Genomic DNA, 19,551 nt, shown 5'->3' on the forward strand with positions numbered 1-19,551 from the left:
TATTCCTACTGCTACACTCATTATTCAAGCATGGAATTTCTATCCAGAGAGATTCTATGATAGCTTGTCATTTAAGATTTTTGCTATATTTGACTCTCTATACTTACTTTCATATATAGTGCCGCTCCCCTACCAGCACGATCTACTCTGTCATTTCTATGTATTTTGCACCGTGGTATTACTATAGTCTATTGATTATCATTGTTGTACCAAGTTTCTGTGATGCCTACTATATCAGTATCCTCATTTAATACCAGCCTCTCAAGTTCACACATCATAGTATTTAGCCTTCTAGCATTTGAATACAACCACTTAAATAAATGTCTGCCTTCATGTGATGTAATTGAATGGGACTTTTTCATTTGAAAAAACAACAAGGAGTCCTTGTGGCATCTTAGAGACCAACAAATTTATTTGGGCATAAGCTTTTGTTGTTTTTGCTGCTACAGACTAATACAGCTACCCCTCTGAAACCTTTTTTTCATTTGACTATTTCTCTTTAGTTTCTACTTATACTTGATCAACTTCTATCATCTTCTGTTTGCTAGGATATAGAGAAACCCCTTTAATAAATCCTCCCAGAGGGATGTCTCTGTTCAAACTATGTGCTACTCCGTACCTGTCAGCTTTCCCCTACCCTTACTTTAAAAATTCCTATGACCATTTCAATTGTATATGCCAGTATTACACTTTTTTCAATTGCTTATCTGGTTTCCTAGTAAGTAGTAATTTACACAAATGGTTGAAAAAGTTAAATACATTAAGAACTTGATATTCCTCTTTTTTTGCTCTTTAAATGTGTATGTTTTTGCTTATTTACTTCAACACTGATCTTTGAAATATGAACCCTTTTAAAAGGCTATATTTGCTGAATTTACAGTCTTCTGTCAGCTATCCCAATCCGGATCCACTGGAAACTCAAACTGGAGTGCTTGACTTTTATGGACAGAGATCATGGCGTCAGGGAATACTAAGTAAATAATTTTTCTGTTTTTAATTCCTACAGAGGTCAGGCAAAGGGATTGAGGTCCTGATCCTGTAATTAGCTCTGGATTGACAGATTCCCTGCACCTCTTTACAGCCACCTGACTTCAGTGAGGCCACGTCCAGACTACCCGCCGTATCGGCGGGTTAAAATCGATTGCTCGGGGATCGATATATCGCGTCTAATCTAGATGCGATATATCGATTCCCCAAGCGCGCTTATATCGATTCCGGAACTCCATCTACCCCAACGGAGTTCCGGAATCGACAGGGAGAGCCGTGAACATCGATCCCCGCGCAGTGTGGACGGGTGAGTAATCCGATCTTAGATATTCGACTTCAGCTACGTTATTCATGTAGCTGAAGTTGCGTATCTAAGATCGATTTTCCCCCCCCCGTAGTGTGGACCAGCCCTGAGACTGAATAGATGCAGTGGTCTGCCCTGCAGAACCAATTACAGGACTAAGTCCTTAATTTGTCCTTTTACTTGGCAGTGTAAATCTGAACTGTAATTCAGGAAAGTGTACATCTAGAATCTTATTTCTGTAAGTTTTCTCCTTTTATGTAGATGAATATATCTTTTACCTAACTAGAGAGGTATTTAAACTAGTTACTGGTGTAATATAAAATAAGTGGTACACAAAATAGTGATAGTTCTACGGATCATTTTATTCTCCTGGTTGTGGTTATGCATGTGTGTTGATGTTGTTTGTTTTGTTTTTTTTGTTTTGTTGTTAATGTCTTTTCTAAAACCGTGGCAAGTATAATGGTCCTAGCTAGATGTGAGAGAGTGAAGTCCCCATATAATATCCACAGAAATGCTCTTGGACTAAAAGTAAGAATCAATAAGAAGATAGACAAGAGAGTAAGAACCAAAAACTGGGGGCAGAGAGAGAGGCACAAGAAAGACAGAGGGGCCAGAGTGTCATGAGGAGGCCTTAAGGTAAACAAATCAGGCCTGCAAAAACCCATCCTATTGTAAATAGCACCTCATTGTGGCAGACAAGAACTGCCACTTCCAGCAACACCTTTTCAGGTATCAAAATAGATTTAAAGGGAAAAGCTGAATCACTAGCTGTAAAGTTGGGAAGCCTATATAGTATATTTTCACCATCCGTGGAACATTGAGTTTATGCACTTTTGAACTGCTCACACTGTCGAATTCAACATTTTTCTGTTATTGATCACCTGGATGCACCTTTAGGCATAGCAACTTTTTATGTCCTTAAAACAGACTCCTTCTGGTGTTATCAGTAATAATACAGTGATATCATTTTGAGAATATAATTGGGTGGTTAACTGTGTGATTTTAAAATATTGAGTCTTGAATCAAAATTATAAATATCAGTGGAGTTTAAAGTGAATAAAACTTTGTTTCTTACTAAAATGTGCATTCAGGGTTCTGTCTTCCCGCAACAGTTGACAGCCTCATAAATGCATAAAATAAACAGGGAGCAGCATTCCTTACATTGCTTTAAGTGTAGATGTTGTCAACTATTGGTAGAGAAACACAACTGTGAGGTCATTACTTAGAAGCCAGCAAATAATTTGTCTTATATATTTGTAAAATGTTAGTATTCTAGCCAATGATCTAGGCATCTTTGAAAAGTCTGTTTTTTAAAACATCTAAGTTCACTTTTAAATTATTAATAAAGTGCTGGTTTGAAAGAACATTTGTTCCAAAATTATCTTTGGAGAACTCTGCTGCATTCTCTGTTCTATAAACTTAAACATTCTTTCTCCTAAGAGATGGCAATGTGAAGAATCTAAATATGCCTGAGTTAGAACTCGCTTTATGTACACTTATCTTGTTGTTGTGAAAAAACGGTAATTCCTTTTGGGACTGGACAATTCAATGGACTTTTCATTATCATTTGCAGGCTTTGATCTTTCTGATCCAGAAAAAGAGAAGGTGGGAATTCTAGCCCTGCAACTAAAAGAGAAAAATGTTCCTCACTCTGTAAGTTTATCTCAGAAGTAATATCTGTATCTTTCTAACACTTTTTTGAAGTATAAATATTGCTATATCACTACTGCTAATTTGTCTGTTAGGAGCTAATAATCACATTGCTGAGTAATGCTGTAGCACAGTTCAAGAAATACAAATGTCCAAGGATGAAGAGTCACTTAAGTAAGTATCAATTACCAAACAAATCTTTGAAAATCTTTGCAACAATATTTTAAGTATTGCATTGTAGACATGTCTTTTTGTTCTTTTCAGTGGTTCAGATGGGCGAAGAATATTATTATGCTAAAGATTACACCAAAGCTCTGAAGTAAGTGTTATTTATGAATGATTCCTTTAGTGCATTATTTTTCTCATCTGGAACATAGACCTTATCAATTGTGAGATGGTGTTGGAAATTCATTTAAGAGACTTCAGTTACCTTGATGTGATGCCCATGGAGTTCTGGGAGTGAATTTGAGATTACTAATTCCCGCTTACTTACCCATTGTATGGTCCACTTCAGAAGTTACCCCTGAAAGAGAGAGTAATTCTCAGCCAATGGTCCACAAATAAAAGATTACCCAGTGGGACAAATAGAGCAGCCTAAAACTTGGAATATACTGTGTGATAGTTGCAAAGCGAATTTAATTACTCATACTCCTTTCAGATTCTTTAGCATTCAAGACATAAGAAAAAAAAAAAGTTAAATCTAAAGCTTAAAAGAAAATTTTCAAAATGTTTTGTCTATACTTAATTAAATAATTAGGGAAGGTAGTTATAGCTATTTAATAGGGCTGTCAAGCGATTAAAAACATTAATCGCAATTAATCACGCTATTTAAACAATAATAGACCATTTATTTAAATATTTTTGGATGTTTTCTACATTTTCAAATATATTGATTTCTGTTACAACACAGAATACAAAGTATACAGTGCTCACTTTATTATTTTTGATTACAAATATTTGCACTGTAAAAAACAAAATAAATAGTATCCTTCAGTTCACCTAATACAAGTATTAATGTGCAATCTCCTCTTTATCAACTTATAAATGTAGAGTTATGTACAAAAAAACCTGCGTTCAAAAATAAAATTTAAAACTTTAGAGCCTAGAAGTCCAGTCACTCCTACTTCAGCCAATTACTCAAACAAGTTTGGTTACAATTTGCAGAAGATAATGCTGCCTGCTTTTTTCTTTACAGTGTCAACTGAATGTGAAAACAAGTGTTTGCATGGCACTGATATTTCAGGGCCGTATGCGCTGAAGATTCGTATATACCCTCATGCTTCAACACCATTCCAGAGGACATGCATCCATCCTGATCGTGGGTTCTGCTTGATAATGATCCAAAGCAGAGCAGACTAATGCATGTTCATTTCCATCATCTGAGTCAAATCCCACCAGCAGAAAGTTGATTTTTCTTTTTTGGCGGTTCCGATTCTGTAGTTTTAGCATCTGAGTGTTGCTCTTTTAAGATGAGTGTCATCAGCATGGAAGCACGTACTCTGGAATGGTAGTGGAAGCATGAAGGAGCATACAAATGTTTAGCATATCCGGCATGTAAATACCTTGCAGTGCCGGCTACAAAAGTGCCATACAAATGCCTGTTCTCACTTTCTAGTGACATTGTAAATAATAAGCGAGCAGCATGGTCTCATGTAAATGTAAACAAACTTGTTTTTCTTAGTTATTGGCTGAACAAGAAGTAGGCTCTGAAGTTTTACGTTGTTTTGTTTTTGAGTGCAGTTATGTAACAAAAAATCTACATTTGTAAGTGCACAACAGTACTTGTATGAGGTGAATTGAAAAATACTGTTTCTTTTGTTTTTTACAGTGCAAATATTTGTAATAAAAATAAAGTGAGTACTGTACACTTTGTATTCTGTGTTGTAATAGAAATCAATATATTTGAAAATGTAGAAAAACATCTAAAATATTTAATTTCAATTAGTATAATGTTTAACAGTGCGATTAATTCGTGATTAATTTTTTTGAGGTTAATCATGTGAGTTAACTGCAATTAATCGACAGCCCTACTATTTAATATTAAAGTAAAATACGCAGTTTTTTATTCATTAAAAATAAAACCTGTTAGTGCAATGTTTAAGGTTACACAGGTAACAATTTAAAATCCAGGAAACACAAAAGCTGTTGGAAGTTTAGAAGTTCTGGGTGTACTAAAGTTATAAATTTAACTTTTAATCTTGTATGAAATCAGTGTTGTGCATTCAGCTTCTTAATTTTGTTTCTAAGTGCAAGGGATTAATGCCTGTGCTACTTAATGTTAAACATTTTAATACTCCCAGTTAAAGTTGTCAATACAACAGAATGTGATCTTCCAAGAGAGAGTGGGTTGGGTGGGAGTGAGTTTGTCCTATCTTTGCTGCTGCTGCTGCTGCTTGGCTGGAAACAATTTTCTGGAAGGCCTTGTCTACACAAGAAAGTTTTTACAAGTTATATTGGTACAATTAATTTCTTTCCAGCTGCTGTTTTTAATTCTGTACTGAATGTTAAGGAAGGCAATCTGAGAACTTTTACTGTTGGTTGGTTTCCTTCCTGATAACTGAGATTGGAGAATCTCTTGTTTGAAGTGTGTGCTTCATTCTAGCAAGACACATACATATTTCTCTGTTGGTTTAAGTTTGTGCAGGAAGTGCCATTTAAAAAACCAAAACAATACTAACTGCAGGTATTACATTTAACAGAATATTTACCATTTTGTGTCTATACAAAGTTAAATACAGTGAAATGAACATCCTTTTTTTTAAAATAGTGCTCACTGTCCAATGGAGATGATGCATCTATTTTACAGAAGGTTCTTGATCAGCTATAAATAATAATAATAAAAAAAAGGAGGTGGGGGGAAAGCTTTGTCTGAGTCTCTATTGGTAAATCTGTAATTGATTAAGCTTTTTCAGGGGGGTGGAGTTTTGGAGACGAAGGTGGGTTTGAGTTGGCTTCAGTATTGTTCACAATATAAGGATATCAAGTACATAACCCATAACTTTACTTAATTATACACTTGTTCCACTTTTTTTCCTCTTCCAGGCTGTTGGATTATGTCATGTGTGAATACCGTAGTGAAGGATGGTGGACTCTCCTTACTTCCATATTGACCACAGCTCTCAAATGTTCTTACCTCATGGCACACTTAAAAGATTACATTACTTACTCTCTAGAGCTGTTGGGTAGAGGTATCCTTTAAAGAAGCGTATCTCATGCCTACTAGTTGTTATGGTAATTTTGAGTCTTCAACCTTGGCACAAATCATTGTGCCAATCACATACCTTACATTAGATCAAATGCATGCCAGTGTAAGGGGTGCAATTCCATTGACTTTGGAGTTGAACCATCTTATGCCACAGCTGATTTTGGTCCCATATTTCTAACATAGAACTTGAACATCTTGCTCTTCAGTTTAAGGCACTGTCAAGTTTAGGAGTGAACTGGAGCACACTGTAAAGTTTAAGAGTGAATTGGGGTTAGAGAAGATGAAATGCATATGATATTCTTAAAATGAGGCCAAAAACTGCATAACTAGAATAGTGCATCGAATGCAATATTACAAAGATGTTAACCAGTTGAAAATAAACTTAGTAAAACATAACCATAGACAGAGGCTTACTCCCTTTGTGATAGCCTAGCTAAGACTACTTACTTGGCTCACTCCGACCACACAAAAGCAAGCCAGCACAACCTCCTCCAGGAGGGGTAAGTGAGAGCTTTAATATTTAAATAAAAGGTATCGATGACCAAATATATAAATGTTACTTTTTAACTCCTAGCCAACTAGTGCATGGTAGCTACACTGGAATAATCCAAACTTGATGTGTAGTTTTAGTCTCTTGGATTCATATTAACTTGATCTCATTAACTGTTACCCTATCTTTTCCTGTGCTTCAAGGGACAATGTCCTTCTGCTGTCAATACACTTGTTTTATATCTCTTCTCAGCTGCCATTTTCAGTCTTATCAGAGCCTGTTGCTTCCACTACTACAAAGCATTCTGCTTGTACTTATAAGCAGAAACTACATGAGACCATTGGCAATACTTGGAGAGGAAATTGCTCCCTTCATAGATTATTACGTTATTCTCTTTGGAGTTTTTCCTCCTTGTAAGCTATAAAATACTTCATGTACCAGAGTTTGGAAACAGAAGTTTATTTTGCCACAATTCAGTGTCTTCCTATTGGCTGAGGTGAGAATAAGAGGAAAGACAAAATGGATAGAAAATATTAAGTAATGGAATTTGTATTTGGAAATACCAAAGTTCTCAGGAAAGTGTTGCATGGAAGTGGTAGATTTTTGAAGATGAATGCTTTCGGTGTCTTAGTTCAGGGACTAACTTTCTCTTAATGATGAAAGATTGGGATTCTCCTGGTTTTGTAGTTTGCTTTCCTTAATTCTGTTCATTAGCATCCACTTTAAAAGAGGACCAGAAGTCTCGGATAGAAAAGAACCTGATTAAAGTTCTTATGGTAAGTAAGTAGAATTTAGCTTGCTTGAAATGTGTTCAAAAGATTTTTCAATATCAGATTAAATCTTTATTTTATAACCTTCTATCTGGGTATAGAATGAGAGCCCAGATCCAGAACCTGATTGTGATGCTTCTGCTGTGAAAGCTTCACAGAAGCTGTGGACTGACCGCATTTCCCTAGCAGGCAGCAATATTTTTACAATAGAAGTTCAAGATTTTGTACCATTTGGTAAGTCGCAAAGATTTTAAAACATAGTTATGTCCCGATAAATTATACTTTGGTGTTTGTAAATTGCACTCATTTGCTGTAAATGCCACTGAGGAGGAATAAATATGCAAAACATGTTCTAACTGCCAGCGTTTAGAGCTTGTGGCAACAAATCCATTTCTTCTTTATCTACATCACTGGGGTGGGAGGATGGTGAGAAAATCGAAATTACATTTTTTCCCTTTCTCCTTCTCCCAAATGCGATGTGGATGTAGTTGGTACAAAAACAGTTTGAGAGCCCTGTCTTAGGAAGAATCCTCTGAGCTGCAACTGGCCCAGTGAAGGCCTAACATACAATGGAAGAAAGAGAAAGTTCTGCTGAGAGAGGATGCTGTACCTCTGAAACAGAACTCCCCAGGGACGGAAACAAGGATATGTACTAGCTTAAACCCCACAAATACAAGGGAATATGGGGAAGGCATTAGCAGCTGCATAATTGCAGTGAAAGTGTTCTGCTGAACTTCTGTCCCCTTGTGTCTCCCAAAGCCCTGTGTAGGTCCCCAGTATTACCTAGCTTCATGTAGGAAGGCAGTATTTTAACCTTGGTATATTTATGAATAGATGGAACTAAAAGATTGTTCTGTGTAGATGCATCTGACGAAGTGGGTATTCACCCATGAAAGCTCATGCTCCAAAACGTCTGTTAGTCTATAAGGTGCCACAGGATTCTTTGCTGCTTTTACAGATCCAGACTAACATGGCTACCCCTCTGATATCTCTGTAGATGTGTCATGTACAAGGTATACCCAGGAAGTGGGAGTTCATGGTGGAGTTCAGTTTTCCAGCTTCACAGTCTTATCAACTTAACGAAGACCTTTTTTGTTTTAAATTTTAGTGCAATGCAAAGCAAAGTTTCTTGCTCCAAGTTTTCACGTTGATGTTCCTGTTGAGTTCGATATTTACTTGAAAGCTGATTGTCCTCATCCAATCAGGTTTTCTAAACTATGTGTCGGCTTCAATAACCAGGTAACTATGTTATATATGTGTGATCATCTGTTGGGGAAGGTTAATTTCTCATAATGGGTCTTATTATAACCTTGCAGCTTCATTATACTTTTCCAGTTTATTGAAAAAGGGACACTTTTCCTTTATTTTTCTGTTAGTGTTTTCTTCTCTGTCAGTCTTCTACTGAGGACTATACTGATTTAATAAAAACATCACTGATTTAGTAGAGACAACAATACAGCTTTTTGTCTCCTTGTGGTACTAATAAAACAACACTTTTGAAATTAAACCTATTTAAAATCATCTAGAATTACAAATAAGACTTTCTATATGTTACATTAACTAGGATAATTGCACTTTAATTACTGCAAAGTGCAATTAGTCAGTACTATTGAGACTACTTGTTAGAGGAAACTTTTTATCCTATATAAACTTGTATCTATCAGTTGCCTAAATACATTAATTGTTCACTGGTATGACAAGCAGAGAGCTCTAACAGGATTTCAACTTTAGTCCAGTAACACAGATTGTCAACATTCATTATATAGATAATATATTCTCAGCAATAGGATAACTTACTTTTTCTTACTTGCTATAGGAATATAATCAGTACTGTGTAGTAGAAGAAGCATATCAGAAAAGTGACGTTCTGGAATATTCATCCCAGGGACCAGTGTGCCTAGTCCCGGGTAAAACAAGAAAGTTCACTTTCAAATTTGTTGCAAAAAGTGAAGATGTGGGAAAGAAGATTGAGGTTAGTTATCTAGATTCACAGGTTTGGCTCATCAAGCTCAAAATTGCAAGGTTGACTGCAGTTCTTTACTAGTTAGTAATGTCACCATATTGTGTGTATTTAAATATAATTTGTTTTGTAAATAGCATTACAAGATTGGCACCCACCTCAAAAAACTGAGTAGAAAAAAGGACAGGAGGGAATGAAAAATACCAAGAGCTTCATATTAAAGGAGTGTGTGTGTGTGTGTGTGTGTGTGTGTGTGTGTGTGTGTGTGTGTGTGTGTGTGTGTGTGTGTGTGTGTACACAGAAATATGTCTGCACACATGCATTCCCATACTGCCACAGTTGCTTAAGTGAAACTGCCTGGACTGTAGAGCCAGTGTGTTGAGATTTTAATCTCCTGTGCTGCAAGCAGTTTTAGGGGTATGTATGTATGTTGTATGTAAAGTGTGTGTGTGTGTGTGTGTGTACTGCAAAATGACTGGAGGAGGGGGGAAAAAAGTTGTATTTGAATAAACATGTTTCAGATCACCTCTGTGGATTTAATCCTGGGCACCGAAACTGGCAGATGCGTGATTCTGAATTGGCGTGGAGGAGGAGGAGATGCTGCTTCATCTCAAGAAGCGTTGCAGGCAGCTCGCTCCTTCAAACGGCAACCTAAACTTCCAGATAATGAGGTTCATTGGGACAGCCTGACTATTCAGGCAAACACTATGTAAGTAAAAGTTTAAAATGCATAATGGTGAATATCAAAAATATCTCCCATATGTATTGGAGCTTTGTAAAATAAATAAAAACTAAAACGTACATTTTTGAACAAAAATAAGTAGCTCTTAAGGATTTATTTTCCGACTACCTACTGCCCACCCCCTAGTGAGTAATCGTCTTTTTTTAAGAACAGAGCTAGAGCTTACGGAAGAGGTTGATCTCAGTATCTCATTTGTCATGGCCCAAAGATAGACCAAACAGGCTTTAGCCCCCTTTTATTCATCCTGTCCAATTGTTTTTTCCAGGTAAAACAAACAAGGAAGAGTTATTTACAGCAGTATATAAATACGCGGAGGCCTGAAAATGCTATACAAGGAAATAATTTTTAATCTATTTACTAACTGGACATTTTCAGAAGAATTAAATCCTCACTTTCACAACATTTGCTGTTTAATGTGGGATTCTGTATCTCTGGTTTCAGAAATGTGAGCTCCCAACTCTTTAATAGGCTCTGTGCCAGTGTTCTGTGCCACTGATTTTCAGGCATTTCAGAGACTAGTGAAACAGGATATATCTCCCCTGGCGTTCTCATTTGAGCAATAGGCAACTTTAAGCCTAACTAAAATGGACTAAAAATTGAGCCATCCAAGAAATGTGGAGTAACTAACCAGTTTTTTCCTTTTTTCATTAAAGGATCATTTCTAGAGTACCAAATATTTCTGTTCAACTCCAGCATGAACCTCCTGCCCTGACTAATGAAATGTATTGTTTGATTGTGACAGTCCAGTCACATGAGAAGACAGTTGCCAAAGATGTGAAGCTCACGGCAGGTTTAAAACCAGGTATTTATTTCTGTCATGGTAGCATCTTAAGGGGTCCTTTTGTCCTAGTGATGGTACAAAGAGTTAACACAGAGAGCACACAGTCTAAATCTAGGATTTACACAAATCATGATAGGTCAATTAACAACAGCTAAACAGGATGGGAGTTAAGAGGTGGATAGGAGAATAGTGGAGACAGAGGTGTATGAACAAATGAGTGGTAACAAAGGTCTCATTCGCAGGTATTGCCAGCTTAACCAATACTAGACAGTAGTGTTTTGTGGGAATCAACAAAAAAGTCAGGTTTTAAGGAGGGATTTAAAAGAGAATTTTCTCGTGATCTAACAATACTGTAAAGTTACTTTTGACAACAAACAGATGGTAGGTTTGTTTTTTTTTTTAGCTGAGCTGCTAGCAAGTTTCAGTTACAGAATTAGATTTAAAAGTAATGTTTCAAATACACTTGTATTTTTCTGTTGGACAACATGGGACCAATCTTGTCCCATCTGAAATTATGGGACAGGGTAAAAGTTACATTCTAGGTAGCTTCACATAGTTACGTGCTGTTAGTTTGGATTTTGAATTCTTGATGTTATACCTATTGATGACAGTAGTCGTTGAGAAATACACTTTGCTTTGTATGGATAACTGCTAAAATGCATTTGTCTGTATATTATAATACAAGATCATGCAGAGTCTAATCCAAAGGCCATAGAAATGAGAGCCTTCCCACTGATCAACTTCATTGACGTTTTTCGATCAGATTCATAATTGAGTGTCTGACACCATATCTATGTGTTCCCCCTTACTCAGAGTCCGAACATTTTATACACAAGGTCATTATGGGCTTGCTGATTATTTAAGAAGAACTATCAAAATTTAACACTTCTGTTATAGGAAAGACTGTTTTCCATGTGACAAGGCATCCATGACATGTGATAGGCTGTGACCTCTGAGATGTTTTCATAACAAGTCATGGTCTTTGTAAACCCAGTCAACCCATAACTGAGCAAGATTCCCATGAATTTTTACTAATTGGGTCTTACATATGTTCAGTGTGTTAAAGTATGGAAGACCTTGTTCATTTAAAATATGGTATTGCAAAATAAAGGATATCTTGTTCACAATTTGACCCGTATGACTATGAATTGTACATTTCCCACCAAGCCCCTTCACCAATTGGCATAGGTTGCTGAAAGGCCATCAATCTGTGTACACACAAAAAAAAAATTATTCTGTGATGCATTCATGTTGTAGTTTTGTGTCTTGCTATTGCTCATTTGGTTGAGGCATATGTCTGGTAGCAGTGGTGATTGATTGTTTTTTTGTGATGCGTACTTTAATATGCATAAATAGTGCCCGCTTGCCACGGTGATAAATTAACAGGATAATTATGTGGGTATAAAAACAGTATATTTGTATTCTAGGGCAAGATGCCAATCTGACTCAGAAAACTCATGTGACCCTTAATGGAACAGAAATCTGTGATGATTCTTATCCTGCATTACTTCCTGATATCCCTGTAGGAGATTTACAACCAGGAGAAAAGGTGAATTTTAATTACTGCCCCCACTCCAATTAGGAAAATGTTTAATAGCTAAACTGAAAATGAACATTGGCTAGTAAAAATACTTTCATACAGATATCAGAAGGACCAGAATTTAGTTTCAGATGTGATGATGCCTAGTATCTGGGCTTCTATCTAATGTAGTAGTTGTTTTATTCAAGGGATGAGTCTTTGACTTCCTTACATTTTAGTTCTATGGGCTAGTTCGATGGAATGGGGTTGAGGGCTATGTGTGATACTAAGAGTGAAGAGATCTCATAAATATAGTTCAAGGAGGCTGATCTGGACTGTGAATCCTTTAACACAAAGTTATCTCAACTGTGTATTTGACAGACAGAAGATTTTTTTATTACTGCCTTAGTGTTAAGTTTAAGTACCTGAGCGTGCTGAAGAGTCTCTCAGAATTGTCAAGGTGGTTGGCACAGAGTGGACATTAGAGGGATTTCATATTGTGATATAAAGCTAAAGAGAAGGAAAGGGATAAAAGAAATGCTCAATTTTCATTCACTGCTTTGAAAGAAGAGAATGAATTCAGGATGCACTAGTTCTTCTGGTTGTGGGTTGACTTTGATGTGCTACATATCATTTAGGAGATGGCAAATATTAAAGAATCACACTATCTTCTGTAAGTGCACACTGGAAGTTTTGTAGGCTGTACTAATAATTTAACAGCCTGAGTGCTAAATCTTATAAGGATGCAGAGTTGAGTAACACATACTGGCTTTTAATTTTTTTTTATGGAAGTGATGGTAGGAAGGGAGAAGGATTGGGTTCATGAAATGGACAGCAGTTAATGTCTGCTACAAAGAGTAATTGTCTTCCTACATTTCTCTACAGAGCAATACTGTAAAACTCATGTGGTTCAAACTAGGACTGTCAAGCAGTTAAAAAAAATTAATTGCATTTAATTGAGCGATTAAACAAATAATAGCATGTCATTTATTTAAATATTTTTGGATGTTTTTGACATTTTCAAATATATTGATTTCAATTACAACACAGAATACAAAGTGTACAGTGCCCACTTTTTATTTATTTTTGATTAGAAGTATTTGCACTGTTAAAAAAAAAAAGAAATAGTATTTTTCAATTCACCTAATACAAGTACTGTAGTGCAGTCTCTTTATCATGAAAGTTGAACTTACAAATATAGAATTATGTACCAAAAAACAGCATTAAAAAAATAAAACAATGAAAATTTTAAGAGCCTGCAAGTCCACTCAGTCCTACTTTTTGTTCAGCCAGTTCACCTCATACAATACTGTAGTGCAATCTCTTTGTTGTGAAAGTGCAACTTACAAATGTAGAATTTTTTTTGTTACATAACTCTACTCAAAAACAAAACAATGTAAAACTTCAGAGCCTACAAGTTCACTACGTCCTACTTCTTGTTCAGCCAATCACACAGACAAACAAGTTTGTTGACATTTGCAGGAGATAATGCTGCCTGCTTATTGTTTACAATGTCTCTAGAAAGTGAGAACAGGTATTTGCATGGCACTTTTGTAGCCAGCGCTGCAAGATATTTATATGCCAGATGTGCTAAACATTGTTATGGCAAATGACACCTAGTAATGGCTCCAGCCTACTAGTGTAAATAGCAGGAGAATATCTAGTGGAATGGCTGGAGTTGTGCTATTCTTGTATTGGTGTCACACTTTATGCTGCCAGTAGCCAGTGCTGAAGACAAGCAATTGTTGTCCATTATGGTTCCCCTAGTCTGTGTTAACTGAGGTACACTAAATGAGTGAAAGGGCAGCTCTGGACTTGCTGGTTGCATTTTGAGTACTATTTAACTAATTTTATCTTTATATTTTACAGCTGGAAAAAGCAGTATACATTCGTTGTGGAACAGTTGGTACCAGGATGTTTCTGGTTTATGTTTCCTATTTAATCAGTACTACTGTTGAGGACAAAGAGATAATCTGCAAGTGTCACAGGGTATGATCTGTTGAGTTCAGCAGTTTGGAATGACTCTTCATTTCATGTTAGTTCATATATGGAATGATTAAGGGATTTGGATTACTCGTGTGTGATTTTAAGAACGAGCCTAATTTCAATGGTGCCCACAGTCTGCCCATCCTGCAGGCGAGGGCCAAAGCAGATGATGCTCTGGAGAGGGCTGGGGCCGGTGATGATGAATTCAGTTGCCTGTAATCTGATGTCAATATCTAGATTTGAAATTTAATACAATCTTTTCCCCCTCCGTGCAGGATGAAACTGTAACTATAGAAACTGTATTTCCCTTTGATGTTGCTGTTAAATTTGTTTCTTCAAAGGTATGTGTTTTGAAAATTGATTGACATATCTTAGAATCATGAAAATCTGAGTAAACAAATGTGACCAGTAAAATATTGATGCATTCTTTCTCTTCTCTTGGTAGTTCGAACACTTAGACAGAGTCTTTGCAGACATACCCTTTTTACTGATGACAGACATTCTGAGTGCTTCACCTTGGGCTCTGACTATTATAAATAGCCAGCTACAACTTTCAGCTTCCATGATACCAGTAGACCAACTGGAATCTTATGTGGAGAATGGTGAGAATTTAGATTATTATTGCTTCTTAAATAAGATATTTTGAGGAGAATGGAGTGGGAATTGGGAAGAAATACATTTTAATACCTTATTGACAAATTCATTTGGAGTTTCTCTAAATTATTTGAAGTAATGTTAGCACTTTGAGCTGAACTCACAAAGGGGGAAAAAAATTAAAGGTGAAACTTAGTTTGTACCCTGTTCAGCTGTTCCTAGTTATTTGACATGGAGAAGCATGGAAAGGTCTAATTTAGACAGTGGCAGATCTGAACTGGAATAAAGACCAATACAGAGTGTGAGTTAGGTAGCATTTTGCTTAGCACAGCTTTCTGAAAGTGGTTGTGGTGACTGAGTTCTCACTACTATATAAATTCTAAAATTTTATGAGTTTCTAAAATTGCTGGAAATTTCTTAATCTTCTAAAAATCTTATTTGTTGAAAGGTAACATTAATATGGGAAATATAAAGCAGTTTCTTCAAGGATGAGTATTGCTATATGGAACCACCCTCAAGTTTTGTACAGCTGTCATTCTTGTTACATGAGCCAAATGAATTGACTGTGACCAACGCTCTTTTTGTGTTCAGGAGCTATTTACAAAGAGAGAGAAAACTGTCTCTGGTTCTGCTGAATATCTCAGCACCAAATAGGGCATGAACTAAATAGACTTGTTTTTAAAATGAGCTAAAAATATCTACCAAAAAAATCCATATAAACTTCTTTCTCCTCTCTAAATGTTAGTAAAATGGAAATAAAAGGTCAGTAGCCAAAATCTTAAAAATCAGATCTCAAGTGAAGCACCAGAGAGCACAGCCTCTTAATCAGCCATTCATGAGAAAAAGCATTTGACAATTTTTGGCTTTCATGTACTACATACGGCTTTTGAAATGTGCATACCGTGCCTCTATAGAATGAAATTTAAACAAGTCCATACATAGGATTACACACACAGGCATGAAATAGTGTGTGAATCTATTCTGACTAGCCTCGGAAGAACATGCAAGAAGTTTCTCCATCCTGTACTGAATACTGCCTTATTAGTTAGAATATCTTGTAGTTAAACAATAATGTTCTCCATCCTTCTGAGACAGATAGATAAACTGAGGATTGTACAGTAGTCAAAATCTTTGACTGCAGTTTTTGTTGGGAAAACATTGATTTCGTGGAATCGATTGTGTTCCACAAGAACATGCCAGTTCTGCTGAAACTTTCACCAGAAACCAGGCTGGCATGCCAGCCCACCTGCCAACTAGTTTCCCAGGTTCCCTGCGCAGCCCACTTGGCTAGCTGCTGGAGAGCAGTGGCTTCCATATTCACAGCTCAGCCAGGACTCCCTGTCTGGCTCCCTTTCCTGGGCTCTCTGGCTCCCAAGGTAGTTCAGGGAGCCAGCTTCCCTGGAAGCTTGGCAGCCCTGGCTCCTGTGGCTTTTTATTTTATTTTAAAATTATATACTCTAAGTAGCTGCAGTTTTTAGTACCCTGAATGATGTCGGTCTTTGAACAAGAAGATACAATATGCGCTCTAAATAGCAGTAGCTGTTAATAATTTAAAAAATAAAACTGAACTAAATTTTTTAAAACGGTTTAAAAATAAAATAGCCAATTCTTTTTTAATTTTGGTTAGAAACTTCCAAAACAAACAGATTTGATTATTTTTTTTCCCAAAACAATTTACTTTCTGCAGCAAATGTCAAAATTTTTACTTTAGGTTCTAAAACCGAACAAAAACATTTTAAATTTTGGGAATTTACAACAGAAGAGAACTCCTGAGTCTGAATCAGCTGTACTGTGCAGTTTACTCTTTTGAATGTGACCTTGGAGATTCTGTCTGCTCTGTGTGGATATTAGATATTCCATGGTTCTGTTCAGAAGGTTCTCTATCATCTGTCAAATCATCATATTTCTATGGTCCTGTCACAGGGCAGGGCTTCTCCCTAGCTTACAAGCACATATTGCCATGCCCAGTCTCCTTTAAGATGGTTTATTTTCTTAAAACAAACAGTCTTTTTACTCCTTTGCTTCAAACTTCAGGGTCACTCATCCCAGGGACTTCTGGTACTCCTGGCAGCTTTCCAGTCTTAGGCCATGTCTGTACTACAAACTTATGTTGACACAAGTTACGTTGGTATAAAGCTGCTGCAATTAGTGTGTTGCTTGTGTGTATGTATGCTTGGCGTGTTGTGTCAGTGGTGTGCGTACTCACCAGGTGTTCTTGTATCAATGCACAGTGTGGTGCATCATGGATAGGTATCCCAGTATGCAACCTGCAACCATCTAGCACGCAGTCTTTTGGGAAGTCTTCTCAATGCATGGTGGGGCTGAAAGGAGTTGCGCTGGGGTGACTGGGAGCATGGGGTCAAATTCCCAGTTTGCAACTGTCTCCATATCCCTATTGTCATCTGTATCCCATAATTTTCATGCTTTTTTTTTCAAAATCAGACAAACTTGTGGGGCCCTCCTCACTCTTTGCTGTCGCCAACAGAAGCATGGAGCTTGCACAGCTCAGCACTGTTGTCATGAGCATTGAAACACAGGGCACATGATCCTGTAGTATTTGCAGAGCTGCAAGAAGAACCAAATCATTGGGGAACATAATGATTTCTTGTAGAACAGATTGCTGTAGAATTTAGCAAGAACCAACTCAAGGTTGTTGGTGGCATTCACAGAGTAGCTGTAGATGATGAAACACCACTTCTGAGCCTCAGAAACAAGCACTGACTAGTGAGATTGCATCGTTATGCAGGTTTGGGATGACAAGCAATGGCTGCAGAACTTTCAGATGCTTATGGCAACATTCCTGGGTCTATGGGCTGAGCTTGTCCTAGTCCTCCAGTGCAGGGACCGAAAACAAGAGCTGTGTTGACAGTGGAGAAGCAAGTGGTGATTTTGCACTGTGGAAACTTGAAACACCAGACTGATTCTAGACTGACCAGTAGCAATTTGGAGTTGGGAAATCCACTGTGGGTGCCACTGTCATGCAAGTGTGCAGGGCCAGTAATCGCTTCCTACATGGGACTGTGATCCTCAGCAATGGAAAGGACATAGTGGATAGATTTGCAGCAGTTGGGTTCACGAGCTGCAGTGGAGCAATAGATGGCATGCATATCCCTGTTTTGACACACAATTAACTTGCCACAGAATATATCAATATAAAGGTCTACTTTTCTATGGTAATGCAAGCATTGGTGGATCTCCAGAGACACTTCACCAACGTCTGTGTGGGCTGGGCTGGGAAGGTACATGAGGCTCACATCTTTAAGAACACAGGACTGTTCAGAAAGCTGCAAGGAGGAACATTTTCTCAACTGACAGATGGCTGTTGAGAATGTTGAAATGCCAGGATCACTATTGGCATTTCAACATTCCCAGCAGTAATCTGAAGCCTACCTGTTGCTCGCCACCAGCCACCTTGACAGCACCAAGGAACAATTCAACTACCAGCTCAGCAGATGAAGAATGACAGTTGAATGTTTTTTTGGACGACTGATGGGACGCTGGCATCGTTTATGCACAAGATTGGACCTCAGTGAGAAAAATATCCCAATGGTAATAGCTGCCTGCTGTGTCCTGCATAATATTTGTGAGGCCAAGGGGGAAACCTTTCAACGAGTTGGAAGTCTATGTGATTCTTGGGCAGTAGAGTTCACAATGGTGACAATACAGTCAGCGTGGGGCATGGTGGGAAAGCTGCTGGAGGACTGTTAGGGTTGACATAGGTAATGCAGTGTGCTGTGTTGACTTCCGTACATTAACCTTGGTGCAGTGCTGCTCTGGGAGGTTGTGTTACTGTGTCGGCATAAGAGGCCACTTACCTCGGTGGGAGACAAATTTAAGTGTAGACACGTTCACAACTAGGTTGATGCAAGGCAGCTTACCTCACCCTAACTTTGTAGAATAGACTAGGCTTTAGTTAGCTCTGCTCCCTTCCTGGAGCTTACCGGAGCACCTGGCCTCTTGCACCAGGGACCCACCACCAGAGTTACCTCCACTCCACTGTGTCTTCCCTTGTCCAGGCACAGCCGGTCTCCGTCATTCTTTCCTACCCCTCTCATTTCCTGCCCTTTATAGGTCCAGGTGTAGCCCAGTCCCTTTTAATTGGTGGATTGGGCTTACTTGCTCTGTGCAGGGGAACTGGGCCCAGCTCTACTCACAGGGACCAAGAACCACATGACAGGCCCCATTACTGAGCTGACTGAGCACCTCATTATCTGTAATGTTTTCGTGTACAGTTTGTGAATTAATTGGGGATCCCTCAGACTGTGTATATATTGCATATATACAACACCTTTATTCCTAAAATTTATATATAATCTGTATGTATTACTAACTTTAGTTTTTCAGCTCTGGATCATTTCTGTGCTAATATTCAGTGTGTCTTTTACTTTAAAATTAAACAGAACATTGCTGATAGTTGTTTTGCAGACAGGCGAGAGTGCCAGTGAATGCTTTTGCCTACAGTGTCCATCAGTTACAAATGTTCAAGGCGGAGTGGCTACCGGACGTTATGTAATCTCCTGGAAGAGGTAGGGATTCCTTGTCTGGTTTTTTAAAGCAGTTCAT

The 19,551-nt window shown here is 37.7% G+C and overlaps 1 protein-coding gene across 3 annotated transcripts in view; it reads left to right on the top strand.

Annotated features, from left to right (window-relative positions):
• Positions 1-19,551, top strand: part of TRAPPC11 (trafficking protein particle complex subunit 11) — a 39,040-nt gene that overhangs the window by 14,362 nt on the left and 5,127 nt on the right. The window contains exons 11-26 of one of the 3 annotated variants that reach the window (XR_007773353.1): positions 881-974; positions 2,865-2,944; positions 3,037-3,115; positions 3,206-3,260; positions 5,984-6,129; positions 7,351-7,412; positions 7,508-7,640; positions 8,515-8,645; positions 9,223-9,378; positions 9,888-10,075; positions 10,762-10,910; positions 12,317-12,438; positions 14,278-14,397; positions 14,670-14,735; positions 14,840-14,996; positions 19,414-19,514. Coding sequence is in view for 2 of the 3 variants with exons in the window: in XM_050945315.1 (XP_050801272.1) it covers positions 881-974; positions 2,865-2,944; positions 3,037-3,115; positions 3,206-3,260; positions 5,984-6,129; positions 7,351-7,412; positions 7,508-7,640; positions 8,515-8,645; positions 9,223-9,378; positions 9,888-10,075; positions 10,762-10,910; positions 12,317-12,438; positions 14,278-14,397; positions 14,670-14,735; positions 14,840-14,996; positions 19,403-19,514 (1,850 nt within the window). In the remaining variant the exon portion in view is untranslated. Of the gene's footprint in view, positions 1-880; positions 975-2,864; positions 2,945-3,036; positions 3,116-3,205; positions 3,261-5,983; positions 6,130-7,350; positions 7,413-7,507; positions 7,641-8,514; positions 8,646-9,222; positions 9,379-9,887; positions 10,076-10,761; positions 10,911-12,316; positions 12,439-14,277; positions 14,398-14,669; positions 14,736-14,839; positions 14,997-19,388; positions 19,515-19,551 lie in introns of those variants that run through there. The other 2 variants (XM_050945315.1, XM_050945316.1) reach the window with 2 other exon arrangements.

This window comes from Gopherus flavomarginatus, chromosome 3 (genome assembly GCF_025201925.1).
Source record: "Gopherus flavomarginatus isolate rGopFla2 chromosome 3, rGopFla2.mat.asm, whole genome shotgun sequence".
NCBI classification, from domain to species: Eukaryota; Metazoa; Chordata; order Testudines; family Testudinidae; genus Gopherus; species Gopherus flavomarginatus.